This window comes from Peromyscus maniculatus, chromosome 1 (assembly GCF_049852395.1).
Source record: "Peromyscus maniculatus bairdii isolate BWxNUB_F1_BW_parent chromosome 1, HU_Pman_BW_mat_3.1, whole genome shotgun sequence".
Taxonomy (NCBI): Eukaryota; Metazoa; Chordata; class Mammalia; order Rodentia; family Cricetidae; genus Peromyscus; species Peromyscus maniculatus.
In genome coordinates, this window is record NC_134852.1 from 198778593 (window position 1) to 198792884 (window position 14292).

Sequence of the window (14292 nt, forward strand, 5' to 3'; positions counted from 1 at the left end):
TTAGTTCTTTGAAAGTCTGGTAGAATTCTGCACTGAAACTATCTGGTCCTGGGCTTTTTTTGGTTGGGAGATTTTTGATGACTGTTTCTATTTTTTTAGGGGTTATTGGTCTATTTAAATAGTTTATCTGGTGTTGATTTAACTTTGGTATGTGGTATCTATCCAGAAAATTGTCCATTTCTTCCAGATTTTCCAATGTTGTAGAGTACAGGTTTTTTGAAGTATGACCTGATGATTCTCTGAATTTCCTCATTGTCTATTGTTATGTCTCCCTTTTCATTTCTGATTTTGTTAATTTGGATGCTCTCTCTTTGCCTTTTGGTTAATTTGGCTAGGGGTTTGTCTATCTTGTTGATTTTTTTCAAAGAACCAACTCTTTGTTTCATTTATTTATTTATTTTTTTGTATTGTTCTCTTGGTTTCTATTTCATTGATTTCAACCCTCCATTTGATTATTTCCTAGCGTCTGTTTCTCCTGGGTGAGTTTGTTTCTTTTTGTTCTAGAGCTTTCAGTTGTGCTGTTAAGTCATTGGTATGAGATTTCTCCATCTTCTTTATGTGTGCATTTAGAGCTATGAATTTTCCTCTTAGTACTGCTTTCATAGTGTCCCGTAAGTTTGGGTATGTTGTACTTTCATTTTCATTGAATTCTAGGAAATCTTTAATTTCTTTCTTTATTTCTTCCTTGACTCATTGGTGTTTCAGGTGGGCATTATTCAGTTTCCATGAGATTGTAGGCTTTCTATAATTTTTGTTGTTGTTGAAATCTAACTTGAAGGCATGGTGGTCCGATAAGATACAGGAGGTTATTACAATTTTTTTGTATCTGTTGAGATTTGCTTTGTGACCAAGCATGTGGTCAATTTTTGAGAAGGTTCCATGGGGTGCTGAGAAGAAGGTATATTCTTTTGTGTTAGGATGGAATGTTCTGTAGATATCTATTAAGTCCATTTGAGTCATAACATCTGTTAGGTCCTTTATTTCTTTGTTAAGTTTCAGTCTGGTAGATCTGTCTTTTGGTGAGAGTGGTGTGTTGAAATCTCCCACTACTAATGTGTGGGGTTTGATGTGCGTTTTAAGCTTTAGTAATGTTTCTTTTATGAATGTGGGTGCCTTTGTATTTGGGGAATAAATGTTCAGAATGGAGACTTCATCTTGGTGGATTTTTCCTGTGATAAATATGTAATGTTCATCCTGCTCTCTTTTGATTGATTTTAGTTTGGAGTCTATTTTATTAGAATATTAGGATAGCTACACCAGATTGCTTCTTAAGTCCGTTTGCTTGGAAAGCCTTTTCCCAGCCCTTTACTCTGAGGTAGTGTCTGTCTTTGAAGTTAAGGTGTGTTTCTTGTATGCAGCAGAAGGATGGATCCTGTTTTCTTATCCGTTCTGTTAGCCTGTGTCTTTTATAGGTGAGTTGAGACCATTGATATTGATGGATATTAATGACCAGTGATTGTTAATTCCTGGGTTTTTTTTTTTTGTGTGTGTGTGTGTGTGTGTGTGGTCGTGTTGCGGTTTTCCTTCTTTGGTATTTGTTGGTGTGGGATTATCTATTGCCTCAGTTTTCATGGGTGTGTTTAGCTTCTTTTTTTTTTTTTTTTAAAGATTTATTTATTTATTATGTATACAGGAGAGGATGCCAGATCTCATTACAGATGGGTGTGAGTCACCATGTGGGTGCTGGAATTGAACTCAGGACCTCTGGAAGAGCTGTCGGTGTTCTTAACCTCTGAGCCATCTCTCCAGTCCCAAAGATTTATTTATTATGTATACAGCATGTATGACTGCAGGCCAGAAGAGGGCACCAGATGTCATTACAGATGGCTATGAGCCACCATGTGGGTGCTGGGAATTGAACTCAGGACCTCTGGAAGATCAGTCAGTGCTCTTGACCTCTGAGCCATCTCTCCAGCCCGTGTGTTTAGCTTCTTTAGGTTGGATTTTTCCTTCTAGTGCTTTCTGTAAGGCTGGATTTGTGGATAGGTATTGTTTAAATCTGGTTTTATCATGGAATATTTTGTTTACTCCGTCTATGGTGATTGAGAGTTTTGCTGGATATAATAGTCTGGGTTGGTATCCATGGTCTCTTAGTGTCTGCATAAGACTTGTCCAGGACCTTCTAGCTTTCATAGTCTCTATTGAGAAGTCTGGTGTTATTCTGATGGGTCTGCCTTTATATGTTACTTGGTCTTTTTCCTTTGCAGCTCTTAATATTTTTTTCTTTGTTCTGTATATTTAGTGTTGTGATTATTATGTGGCGAGGGGACTTTTTTTTTTATCCAGCCTATTCGGTGTTCTATAAAGCTCATTATATCTTTACAGGTATTTCTTTCTTTAGGTTAGGAAAGTTTTCTTTTATGATTTTGTTGAATATATTTTCTGTGCCTTTGAGTTGGTATTCTTCTCCTTCTATCCCTATTATTCCTAGGTTTGATCTTTTCATGGTGTCCCAAATTTCTTGGACGTTTTGTGTTACAACTTTTTTGTCTTTAGTGTTTTCTTTGACTGACAAATCTATTTTCTCTATTATGTCTTCAGTGTTAGAGATTCTCTGGTCCATCTATTGCATTCGGTTGGCTATGCTTGCTTCTGTAGTTCCTATTCGTTTAGTCAGGATTTCTATTTCCAGCATTCCCTCAGTTTGTGTTTTCTTTGTTGTCTCAATTTCAATTTTCAAATCTTGAATTGTTTCCTTCATCTGTTTAATTACTTTTTCTTGGCTTTCTTTGATTTCTTACAATTTTTTGTTTGTTTTTTCTTCCATTTCTTTAAGGGAATTTTTTATTTCCTCTTTAAGGGGGTTTTTCATTTCCTCTTTTAAGGACCTCTATCATCTTAAAGTCATTTTTAGGATTCGTTTCTTCTGCTTCTTCTGCCTTGGTATGTTCAGGTCTTGCAGGTGTAGAATCACTAGGTTCTGATGTTGTCACATAGGTCTTTATGTTGTTACCTGTATTTTTGCACTGGCGTCTACTCATCTCTTCCTCTGCTCGGTATAGGCAGTGTCTGTGTCTGAAGGTGCCTCTCTTGTTCTAATTGTAGTCTTGGTCCACTAGGAGTTCTTGGTTAAATCAGTGCTCTTGGGCTCTGTTTCTTCGGGAGCAGCTTAGTCCAATCAGTGTTAGTGGGTTCTGTCTCAGGGAGCAGTTGTTCCCAGTTGGTGCAGGTTGTGCTTATGGTTTCAGTGGTTGTTAGGTGCGTAGGGGTTGGGTTTTTTTGTTTGTTTGTTTGTTTTGTTTTGTTTTTTGGTGGGGAAGCAGGGTAAGGTAGCTGTCTGGTCCCTGGTACTCCAATGGTAGGGCCTAGGGCCTAGAGACCTAATCTGCTGGTCTGGAGATGGGGGCTTACCTGTTCCCAGTCGGTGTAGTGTAGGCTTATAATTCTGGTGATCTGGTTCTGTGGCTGGGCAGTGCCTTCTTTTGTGTTCTCAGGTCACGTTTTGCTCAAGTCAACTCCTCAGCTGATCTTGTTTCCTTAGACTGCAGACTGTAGGATTCTGAATCCTCTCCTGAATGGATCTCAGCTGAGCAGGTTATTTAGTAGGGTAATCTCACCAACACCTCCAAGTTGTTGGGTTTCACAGGATCAGCAGCTGGGCCCTGGGTTGGCCTCAGACAGAGTGTTCTTATCCATTCTGGTTGCGTCCCACGGAGATGGCTCCTTTCCTGGGTGCTGGGATTAAAGGGGTCCCTGTTCTAAGCTCTTAATCTCCTTGTTTTCACTAACTCCTCAGTGGGTAATAGCTCAGTTTCTGGTCTTTATTACGACCGCGTCTCTGCTACTGCTCAGCCTGCCTCTGCGGCTGCTCCGTCTGCCTCTGCCACTGCTCTGCCTTAAATTTTTTTATTTATTCTTCTCATACAATACATCCTGATTGCAGCTTCCCCTCCCTCCACCCTTCTCAGTTCTCCCCACTTCTCCCCGCTTCCTCAGATCCACTCACTCCCTGCCTCCCCCAGGAAAAGAGCAGGCCTTCCCAGGAACATCAACTGAACATTGCACAACAAGATACAATAAGACCAGGCACAAACCCTCACATCAAGGCTGGGTGAGGTAACCCAGTAGGAGGAAAAGTGTCCCAAGAGCAGACGAAAGAGTCAGACATACCCCTACTCATACTGTCAGGAGTCTCCCCAAAACACCAAGTCAACAACCATAACATTCAGAGGACCTAGCGCAGACCCAGGGTCTGCAATTGCTGCTTCATTCTCTGTGAGCCCCCATGAGTCCTGCTTAGTTGATTACATGGGCCATGCTCTCCCAGTGTTCTCGATTCCCCCTGGCTCCCACAATTCCTTCTCCCCCTCTTCCTTGGGCTTCTCCAATCTCCAAGGTGAAGGACCCGATAGAGACCTTCAACCTGGGGTCTCTCTCCACCTAATGTTTGGCTGTGGGTTTCTGGATCCTCTCCCATCAGCTGCTGGATATAGTTGGAAGATTTCCTGTGTCCCGGCCTGCTGGTAGTCAGGACAAATCTCTCCCACTCGTGTCCCCCAAGTAAACACACAGAGGCTTATATTAGTTATAACTGCATGGCCATGGCTCAAACCTTTTGCTAGCTAGCTCTTATATCCTAAATTAGCCCATAACTATTAATCTATGTATCGCCACGTTCCATGGCTTTACCTGCATCCCATTACATGTTGCTCCTTCAGCAGCTCACTGGCATCTCCTGACTCAGCCTTCCTCTTCCTAGAATTCTCCATGTCTGCTTATCTCTCCTATACTTCCTGCCTGGCTACTGGCCAATCAGCATTTTCTCTATCAGCCAATCAGAGCAACACATTCACAGCATACAAAGCGACATCACCCATAAGCTGAAGATGGCCTCTCTAACAACTGGACTAGGCCCTGATCTATGAATATAGCAGAGCATCATTAGGAATCACTTAATTGATTTTTTTTTCCCAGTTCCCTTTGGTTCTACCCTCGGCTGTCTGAGCTGTCCAGCATGGGCTCTTTCTCGTGGCATGGACCTCAAATTAGACCAGTCATTGGTTGACCATTCCCACAAGTTCTGTTGCACCATTGTCCCAGCACATCTTGCAGGCAGGACAAAGATATAAATCAAAGGTTTTGTGGCTGGGTTGGTGTCCCAATCCCAGCACTGGAAGCCTTGCCCAGTTATAGAAGGTGGCCAGTTCAGTTTTCACATGCTCCATTTCTAGGAGTCTTCACTAGGGTCACCCTCATAGATCCCTGGGAGTTTCCACTGCACTAGGTTTCCACATTGCCCCCCGCCATGCCCTCCAATTCTAGTTGGCTCTCCTTATACTCTTTCCCTCCACCCCCACCACCTGATCCCTCCTATTCTCATCCCTACTAGTCCCCGATCCACCCACAAAATCTATTCTATTCCCCTTCCCAAGGAGATCCATGCATCCCCCTAGAGCCCTCCTTGTTGCCTGGCCTCTCTGGGTCTGTGGATTGTAGTGTGATTATCATTCACTTAGTAGCTAATCTCCACTTATAAATGAGTACGTACCATGTTTGTCTTTCTAGGTCTGGGTTACCTCACTCCGGATGACTTTTTTTTTCTAGTTCCATCCATTTGCCTGCAAATATCATGATGTCATTTTTTTTAACTGCTGAGTAATACTCCATTATGTAAATGTACCACATTTTCTTTATCCATTCTTCAGTGAAGGGACATCTAGGTTGTTTCCAGTTTCTGACTATTATGAATAAAGCTACATGAACATAGTTGAGCAAATGTCCTTATGGTAAGATGGAACATCCTTTGCATATATATGCCCATGAGTAGTATAACTAGGTCTTGAGGTAGATTGATTCCCAAATTTCTGAGGAACTATCAAATTGATTTCCACAGTGGCCGTACAAGTTTGCACTCCCACCAGCAATGGAGGAGTGTTCCCCTTGTTCCACATCCTTGGTAGCATGATAGTGTTAATGATTTTAGCCATTCTGACTGGTGTAAGATGAATCTCAAAGTAGTTTTGATTTGTATTTCCCTGATGGCTAAGGATGTTGAACATTTCTTTAAATGTTTCTCACCTGTTTGAGATTCCTCTATTGAGAATTTTCTGTTTAGATGTGTACCCCAGTTTTTAATTGAATTGTTTGGTTTGTTGATGTCGATTTCTTGAGTTCTTTATATATTTTGAATATTAGCCCTCTATTGGATGTGAAGTTGGTGAAAATCTCTTCCCATTCTGTAGGCTGCTGTTTTGTCCTATTAACAGTGTCCTTTGCCTTACAGAAGCTTTTTCATTTCATGAAGGTCCCATTTATTAAGTGCTGATTTTAGTGCCTGCACTATCAGTGTTCTGTTCAGGAGGCTGTCTTCTGCACCAGCGTGTTTAAAGCTGTTCCCCACTTTCTCTTCTATTGGGTTCAGTGTATCTGGTTTTATGTTGACATCTTTGATCCAGTTGGAATTGAGTCTTGTGCAGGGTGATAGATAAGGATCTATTTGCATTCTTCTATATGCAGACATCCAGTTAGACCACCATCGTTTGTTAAAGATGCTTTTTTCTTTTTCCATCATGTCTTCCTGGCTTCTTTATCAAAAATCAGGTGTCCATAGGTGTGTGGATTTACGTCTGGGTCTTCAATTTGATTCCATTGATCAGTATGTCTGTTTTTATGCCAATACCATGTGGATTTATTACTACAGCTCTGTACTACAGCTTGAAATCAGGGCTAGTGATACCTCTAGAAGTTCTATTATTGTTCAGGATTGTTTTAGCTATCCTGGGTTTTTTGTTTTTGCACATGAAGTTGAATATTGCCCTTTCAAGGTTTGTAAGGAATTGTGTTAGAATTTTGATGGGGATTGTGTTGAATCTGTAGGTTGATTTTGATAAAATGGCCACTTATGCTAGTTAATCCTGATGATGCATGAGCATGGGAGATCTTTCCATTTTCTGATAGCTTCTCCAATTTCTTCAAATCCTTGAAGTTGTTGCCGTACAGGTCTTTTACTTGTTGGGTTAGAGTTACCCCAAGATATTTTACATTATTTGTGGCTATTGTGAAGGGTGTTGTTTCTCTGATTTCTTTCTCAGTCCATTTATCATTTGTGTATGGGGGGGCTACTAGTTTCTTTGAGTTAATGTTGTACCCTGCCATTTCACTGAAGGTGTTTATCAACTGTAGGAGTTCTCTGGTAGAATTTTTGAGGTTGCTTATGTGTACTCCTTATCATCTGCAAATAACGTTACTTTGACTTCTTCCTTTTCAATGTGTATCCCCTTGGTCTCCTCCAGTTGTCTTATTGCTCTAGCTAGAACTTCAAGTACTATATTGAATAAATATGAAGAAAGTGGACAGCCTTGTCTTGTTCCTGATTTTAGTGGAATTGCTTTGTGTTTCTCTCCATTTAATTTGATGTTGGCTATAGGTTTTCTGTAAATTGCCTTTATTATGTTTTGTTATGTCCCTTGTATCCCTAAAGGAATGTTAGATTTTATCAAAGGCCTTTTCAGCATCTAATGAGATAATCTTGTGAGGGTTTTTTTTTTCCTTTCAGTTTGTTTATATGGTAGATTAAATTTACTGATTTTCATATATTGAAGCATCCTTGCATCTCTGGGATGAAGCCTACTTGGTCATGGTGGTTGATCTTTTTAATGGGTTCTTGAATTCGGTTTGGGAGTATTTTATTATGTATTTTTGCTTTTTGCATCAGTGTTCATGAGAGAAATTGGTCTATAATTCTCTTTGTTGAATCTTTGTGTGGTTTGGCTATCAGGGTGACTGTGGCCTAATAAAATGAATTTGATAATGTTCCTTCTGTTTCTATTTTGTGAAATAATTTGAGGAGTAATAGTGTTATCTCCTCTTTGAAAGTCTGGTAGAATTCTGTGCTAAAAGTATCTGGCCCTGGGATTTTTTTGTTTGTTTGTTTGTTTGTTTGTTTGGGAGACTTTTAATGACTGCTTCTATTTCTTTAGGGGTTATAGGTCTATTTAAATTGTTTATCTGATCTTGATTTAACTGGTAAGTGGTATCTATTGAGAAAATTATCCATTTCTTTTAGATTTCCCAGTTTGTGGAGTACAGGCTTTTAAAGTATTACCCAATTATTCTTTGGATTTCTTTAGTGTCTGTTGTATGTCCCCATTTTCTTTTTTTAAAGATTTATTTATTCATTATGTATACAGTATTCTGCCTGCATATATGGCTGCAGGCCAGAAGAGGGCACCAGATCTCATTACAGATGGTTGTGAACCAACCATGTGGTTGCTGGGTATTGAACTCAGGACCTTTGGAAGAGCAGTCAGTACTCTTAACCGCTGAGCCATCTCTCCAGCCCTGTATGTCCCCATTTTCATTTCTGATTTTGTTGATTTGTATATTCTCTCTCTTTAGTTAGTTCAGATAAGGGTTTGTCAATCTTGTTGATTTTCTCAAAGAACCAACTCTTTGTTTTTTTGATTCTTTGTATTGTTCTCTGCTTCTATTTTATTGATTTCAACCTTCAGTTTGATTATTATCCTGCCGTCTACTCCTCTTGGATGTTCTTGCTTCTTTTTGACCTAGAGCTTTCAGGTGTATTGTTCAGTTGCTAGTATGAGATCTCTGCAATTTCTTTATGTAGGCACTTAGTGCTACGAACTCTTCTTCTTAGCACCTCTTTCATGTGTCCCATAAGTTTGGGTGTGTTATGCATTCATTTTCATTGAACTCTAAGTCTTTTACTTCTGTCTTGACCCAGTTTTCATTCAGTAGAGAGTTTTTGAGTTTCCATGAGTTTGTAGGCTTTCTGTTGTTGTTGATATCTATCTTTAATCCATAGGTGCAGGGGGTTATTTCAGTTTTCTTGCGTCTGTTGTGATTTGCTTCATGACTGAGTATGTGGTCAGTTTTGGAGAAAATTCCGTGAGTTGCTGAGAAGGTATATTCTTTTGTGTTTGGGTGAAATGTTTTATAGATATGTTAGGTCCGTTTGATTTAAAATGTCTGTTAGCTCCTGTATTTCTTCATTTAGTTTTTGGCCAGATGATCTGTCCAGAGTTAGTGAAAGTGGGGAATTGAAGTCTCCCACTATCTATATGTGAGGGTCAATGTGTGATTTAAGCTTTAGTAATGTTTCTTTTACATTCATTCATGGACGCCCTTGTGTTTGGGGCATAGATGTTAAGAACTGAAACATTATCTTGGTGGATTTTTCCTTTGAGTATAAAATGTCCTTCCCCATCTCTTTTGATTAATTTTTCTTTTTTGTAACAGGGTTTCTCTGTAACAGCCCTAGCTGTCCTGGAACTCAGTTTGTAGACCAAGCTGGCTTTGAACTCAGAGATCTGCCTGTCTCTGCCTCCTGAGTATTGAGATTATATGTGTTTGCCACCATTTCCAGCTCTTTTGATTTGGAATATATTTTGTTAGATATTGGATGGCTCTACAAGCTTGCTTCTTAGGTCCATTTGTTTGGAAAAACTTTTTTCAATGCTTTACTCTGAGGTAATGTCTATCTTTGGTGTTGAGGTGTGTTTCCTGTTGGCAGCAGAAGGGTGGATCCTGTTTTCCCATCCATTCTGTTAGCTTGTGTCTTTTTATTGGGGAATTGAGTCCATTGATACTGAGAAATATCAATGACCAATGATTGTTAATTCCTGTTATTTTGTTGGTAGTGCTGCTGTTGTTGCTGTTGTTGGTTGTGGTGGTGGTGGTAGTGGTGGTGTGTGTATACTTTAATTCTTTTTTTTTTTTTTTTTTTTTTTGAGACAGGGTTGCTCTGTGTTGTTTTGGTACTTGTCCTGGATCTTACTCTGTAGACCAGGCTGGCCTCGAACTCACAGAGATCCACCTGGCTCTGCCTCCCGAGTGCTGGGATTAAAGGTGTGCGCCACCACGCCCAGCAATCTGGTATTCTTTTTCTATTCCTTCTTATTCTTAGGTTTGGTCTTTTCATAGTGTCCCAGATTTCCTGGATGTTTTATGTCAGGAATTTTTTAGATTTAACCTTTTCTTTAACCAATGTATCTATTTCTTCTATCAATATCTTCAGTGCCTGAGATTCTCACTTCCATCTCTTATATTCAGTTGGTGAAGCTTGCCTCTATAAGCTTCTTGTTCACTTACCTAGATTTTCCACTTCCAGAATTCCCTCAATTAGTGGTTTCTTTATTGCTTCTATTTCCATTTTCAGGTCTTGAACAATTTTATCTGTTTCCTTCAAGTGTTTGTTTTTTCTTGTTGTTCTTTAAGGGATTTATTTACTTTCTCCAATTTTTTGTTTGTATTTTTCTCAATTTCTTTAAAGGGATTTATTCATTTCCTCTTTAAAGACCTCTATTTTCATAATGTTGGTTTTAAGGTCTTTTTCTTGTGCTTCAACTGTGTTGGAATATTCAGAAGCCACAGTGGTAGCATAGCTGGGCTCTAGTGGAGACATATTGCCTTGGCTGTTGTTGATTGTGTTCTTATGCTGGCATCTAGGCATCTGGGTTTGGGGTGATTATAAGTCTAGGTGCTGATTTCTGAGGTGTCTTTGTTGGGTGGGTGTTTCGTTCCTTGGTTTCTGTTTCCTCTCTGGTCTTCTGTGGTTGAGCAGCAGGTCACCACCTGAGCTAGGGCTGTGGCCTCTGGTCAGGCAGGCAGTCTCTGCCCGAGTTGGGGGCTGGGACACAGCAATGAGGAGGGGGTGGATTGAAGATAGTGTAGTGTGGCACCAAGGAAATGGGGGAGGTCCACTGGCAGACATCCTACCTGGACTTCTGGTGGCCAGAGTATCTCCACCTGAGTTGAGGGCTGGGACACAGTGACAAAAAGGTAGAGGGGCTGGGGATAGAGTGGGGGGCATCAAGAGAGTGGGGAATATCCTTTGGCAGGGGGCCTATCTGGACTTCTGGCCGGTGGCATGGCCTATGGTTGAGCAGAGTGTCTCAGCCCAAGTTGGGGGCTGCGATATGACAATGGGGGTGGGTGGGAATAGTGTGTCGGGTTACCAAGAGAGTGGGGGAGGTCCAAGAAGGCCCATCTCTAGAGATAGATCTTTTATTTTTAATTAATTAATTTATTTATTGTGCATTGTTGGTTTGCCTGTGTGAGGGTGTAGGTCCCTTGGAACTGTAGTTACAGACAGTCATGAGCTGTCATGTAGGTGCTGGGAATTGAACCTGGGTCCTCTGGAAGAGCAGTAGAGATAGATCTTTATGAGCTTCCTATAGAGGGTATTTTGGCCTCTATAGTTTGTGTCTTTGTGTCATACTAGCCAGTGTAGTAGAATGATTAAGATGATCCCAGACAAAACTGATTGACTATAATGTAGGAAAACCCACAGCTGGGCATGGTGGCTCATGCCAGTAATTCAAGCACTTAGGAGGCTGAAACAGGGGGATTGCTGTGAGCTGAAGACCAGCCTGGGCTACAGAGCAAAACTGTCTTTAAAAAAAGAAGAAGAAGAAGAAGAAGAAGAAGAAGAAGAAGAAGAAGAAGAAGAAGAAGAAGAAGAAGAAGAAGAAGAAGAAGAAGAAAAGAAAAAAAAGTGTGAGAATCCAAATATGAGGACTGGCAGGTAATCTCACCGTGAATGGGACAGCTTTTCTGCCTAGGAGTCAACCCAGCATTGCTGCTAAGTTACCAATGTAAGATTAGGTAGGGCTCATGTAGACAGCACACAAAAATGGACAAAGAAAAACTTCCAGGGGACTGGGACTAGGAATGAGAGCCTTGTCCCCCATCATGGAGGCAGAGAGGGCAATGTATTATTGAGGCTAGAGGACTTTTGGTGTCTCTCAGTGTATGCCTCTTGAGTGGGCTTTTACCTCCTGTTTAATGTTATTCCTGTCCAATTTTCTCTTCCTGTCTTTGCCCTACCCGAATGGTTGTCACTGGGTTGTTGACAGATGTACATCAAAAAGCTTATGGAGATCATCACTGTTGAAAACCCCAAGATGCCTTATGAGATGAAGGAGATGGCGCTGGAGGCTGTCGTGCAGCTCTGGCGCATCCCCAGCTTTGTCACCGAGCTCTACATCAACTACGACTGTGACTACTACTGCTCCAACCTCTTCGAAGACCTCACCAAGCTGCTGTCCAAGGTGCTGAGCACTATTGCTGGCCTCTGGAAACTGCCCAGGAAATGTGCCGGATGGTAGTGATGGTGGTACAGACCGGGCACGTCAGAGATGGGGGCAGTAAGGAGGAAGGCATTTGTAAGGGCAATGGAGAAGGCCTAAGTTTTTGGATTTTTGGAAAAAATAATCAGGTAAAGCCTATTCTAACCTCAAGTCTAACAGATCTGTTTATTTCCCAGAATGCCTTTCCTGTGTCTGGTCAGCTCTACACAACACACCTGCTGTCCCTTGATGCCCTGTTGACAGTGATTGACAGCACTGAGGCTCACTGTCAGGCCAAAGTCCTCAACACCCTCACCCAGCAAGAGAAGAAGGAGACAGCCAGACCCGGCTATGAGGCAGTGGATGGCACCCAAGAAACTAACAGTAGTTAGAAGCATCTCTTATTGTTCTCTCTCTCTCTCTCTCTCTCTCTCTCTCTCTCTCTCTCTCTCTCTCTCTCTCTCCCCCTCTCCCCCCACTTTCCTTTTCCCCTCTCTCCCCTCCCCTCCTCACTTTGTCTTGAATTTGCCCTGTCAGAGCTGGTACCCAGTATAAGAACGTGTAGCCCTTTTTGGCTTGAGACTCAACTTCTTCTTCAATACTGCTTGACTCCCTACCCATAAGTTTTCATATCTTTCCCTGTTACCAGCTGAGAAAGCAGCCAGTGATGGGAAAGCCACAGGCATGGCCTCTGATGCCCTAGGCCTTCATGTTCCAAGTGGAGGATGGCTGTCGGCAGAACATGGGAAGCCAGGATGCTGTGATGCGGGGGAAGCTGGTGACCTTGGGGGTCAGTACTCAGTGCCCTTTACTCTAAACCCTTGACTAGGGCTTAGAGAGGAGGAGGAGGAAGTGGGGCTGAGGGCCTAAGGGCAAGCCCCAAAGGCCAGCACTCCACCCTATTTTAAACCCCAGAGAAAGGGAAGGAGACAGAGCCCCAAAAGGTAGGATTTCTAGCAGGTGGGAGACTGCAGAGAAGAAAATTTCTGAAACTACTCTGGTTTTACTGGGAAGAGTATCAGTAACCTTGGGAAAGATCTTATGGGTTTCCCTCCTCCTTCCATTCCTAGCTGACAAAAAGTTTACCAGGAAGCCGCCTCGATTTTCCTGTCTTCTGCCAGATCCACGGGAACTAATTGAAATTAAAAACAAAAAAAAGGTACATACATACATACATACAGCCCCGGTGTGTTCAGCTTCTGCCCACCCTTGTGTGGGTGTCCTCTGTAGACCTGGCTTCTGTCCCACAAGATGAGATGGGGATGATTTCAGCAGCTCCTCAGACAGCTGCCAAGCTAGTGTCTAGTTTTTCTGGGATGCAGCGACTTCTGCTCCTTGTCTTACACCCAGGCTGTGCTGTTGTTGGCCCCTGAGCAAAGCCGCTCCCGTCGACAGCCAGATACGCCTAGTGGTGCTGTCAGAAGCTCTGAAGGCTACTGTCCTTTGGGTCAGCAAAGTTATTGATCATCTCCAGGTCTAGCATGGTGATTGGTCATAAAAGGGAATTGATAAAGTACAAATAACTCTTTACTTTTTTTTCTTCACTTGAAAAGATAAGAAAATTCTAATCATTCATTACCCTGGTTACTTTTTTTCTCTTGTCTTTTTCCCTTCCCCAGCAATAGCAGGTATCAGTTGTAAATAGCTTCTTGATTGGAGGTGGGAAGTTTTAGGTTTTCTTTCTTTCTTTCTTTCTTTTTTTTTTTTTTTTTTTTTTTTTTTTTTTTTTTTTTGAGATAGGGTTTCTCTGTGTAGTTTTGGTGCCTGTCCTGGAACTCACTCTGTAGCCCAGGCTGGCCTCGAACTCACAGAGATCCACCTGCCTCTGCCTCCTGAGTGCTGGGATTAAAGGCGTGCACCACCACCGTCCGGCGTTTTTGGTTTTCTTAACATAAAAACTTCTAGTTAATCCTCTCTTCCTTTTATTGTCAGATAAATGCATTTGATTGCAGGTCTGTGACTAGACATACAGGAAGCAAAGAGATCACAGTTAGTCTGCCCTGTCCTTCAAACCCAGAAGCAAAGCAGTCCAAAAAGGAAGGGGACTCTAAACCCGGCTATAATATGATGCTGGCTGTCCGTAGATACCAGAGATGGGTATAGAACTGCAGACCTCACCAGTCTGCCTCCTCTCTGTCTCTCTGACCTCTCATTTGAGGAGGGAGGTTGTCCTGGTCATCTGGAGCACTCAGAAAGCTCTTTAGGGGACTAGCTGTAGGCTATACTGGAGTCTGGCCTGCCTGCCTGACTTCAGGACACAGCA

The 14292-nt window shown here is 41.8% G+C and overlaps 1 protein-coding gene across 28 annotated transcripts in view; it reads left to right on the forward strand.

Annotated features, from left to right (window-relative positions):
* Window positions 1-14292, forward strand: part of Gbf1 (golgi brefeldin A resistant guanine nucleotide exchange factor 1) — a 153548-nt gene that overhangs the window by 120123 nt on the left and 19133 nt on the right. For 15 of the 28 annotated variants that reach the window (XM_006988221.3, XM_006988223.3, XM_016006705.2 and 12 more), the window contains 4 exons: window positions 11817-12011; window positions 12227-12416; window positions 12679-12819; window positions 13100-13188. In XM_006988221.3, the coding sequence (XP_006988283.1) occupies window positions 11817-12011; window positions 12227-12416; window positions 12679-12819; window positions 13100-13188 (615 nt within the window). The remainder of the gene's footprint in view (window positions 1-11816; window positions 12012-12226; window positions 12417-12678; window positions 12820-13099; window positions 13189-14292) is intronic. The other 13 variants (XM_076563236.1, XM_076563224.1, XM_076563237.1 and 10 more) reach the window with 1 other exon arrangement.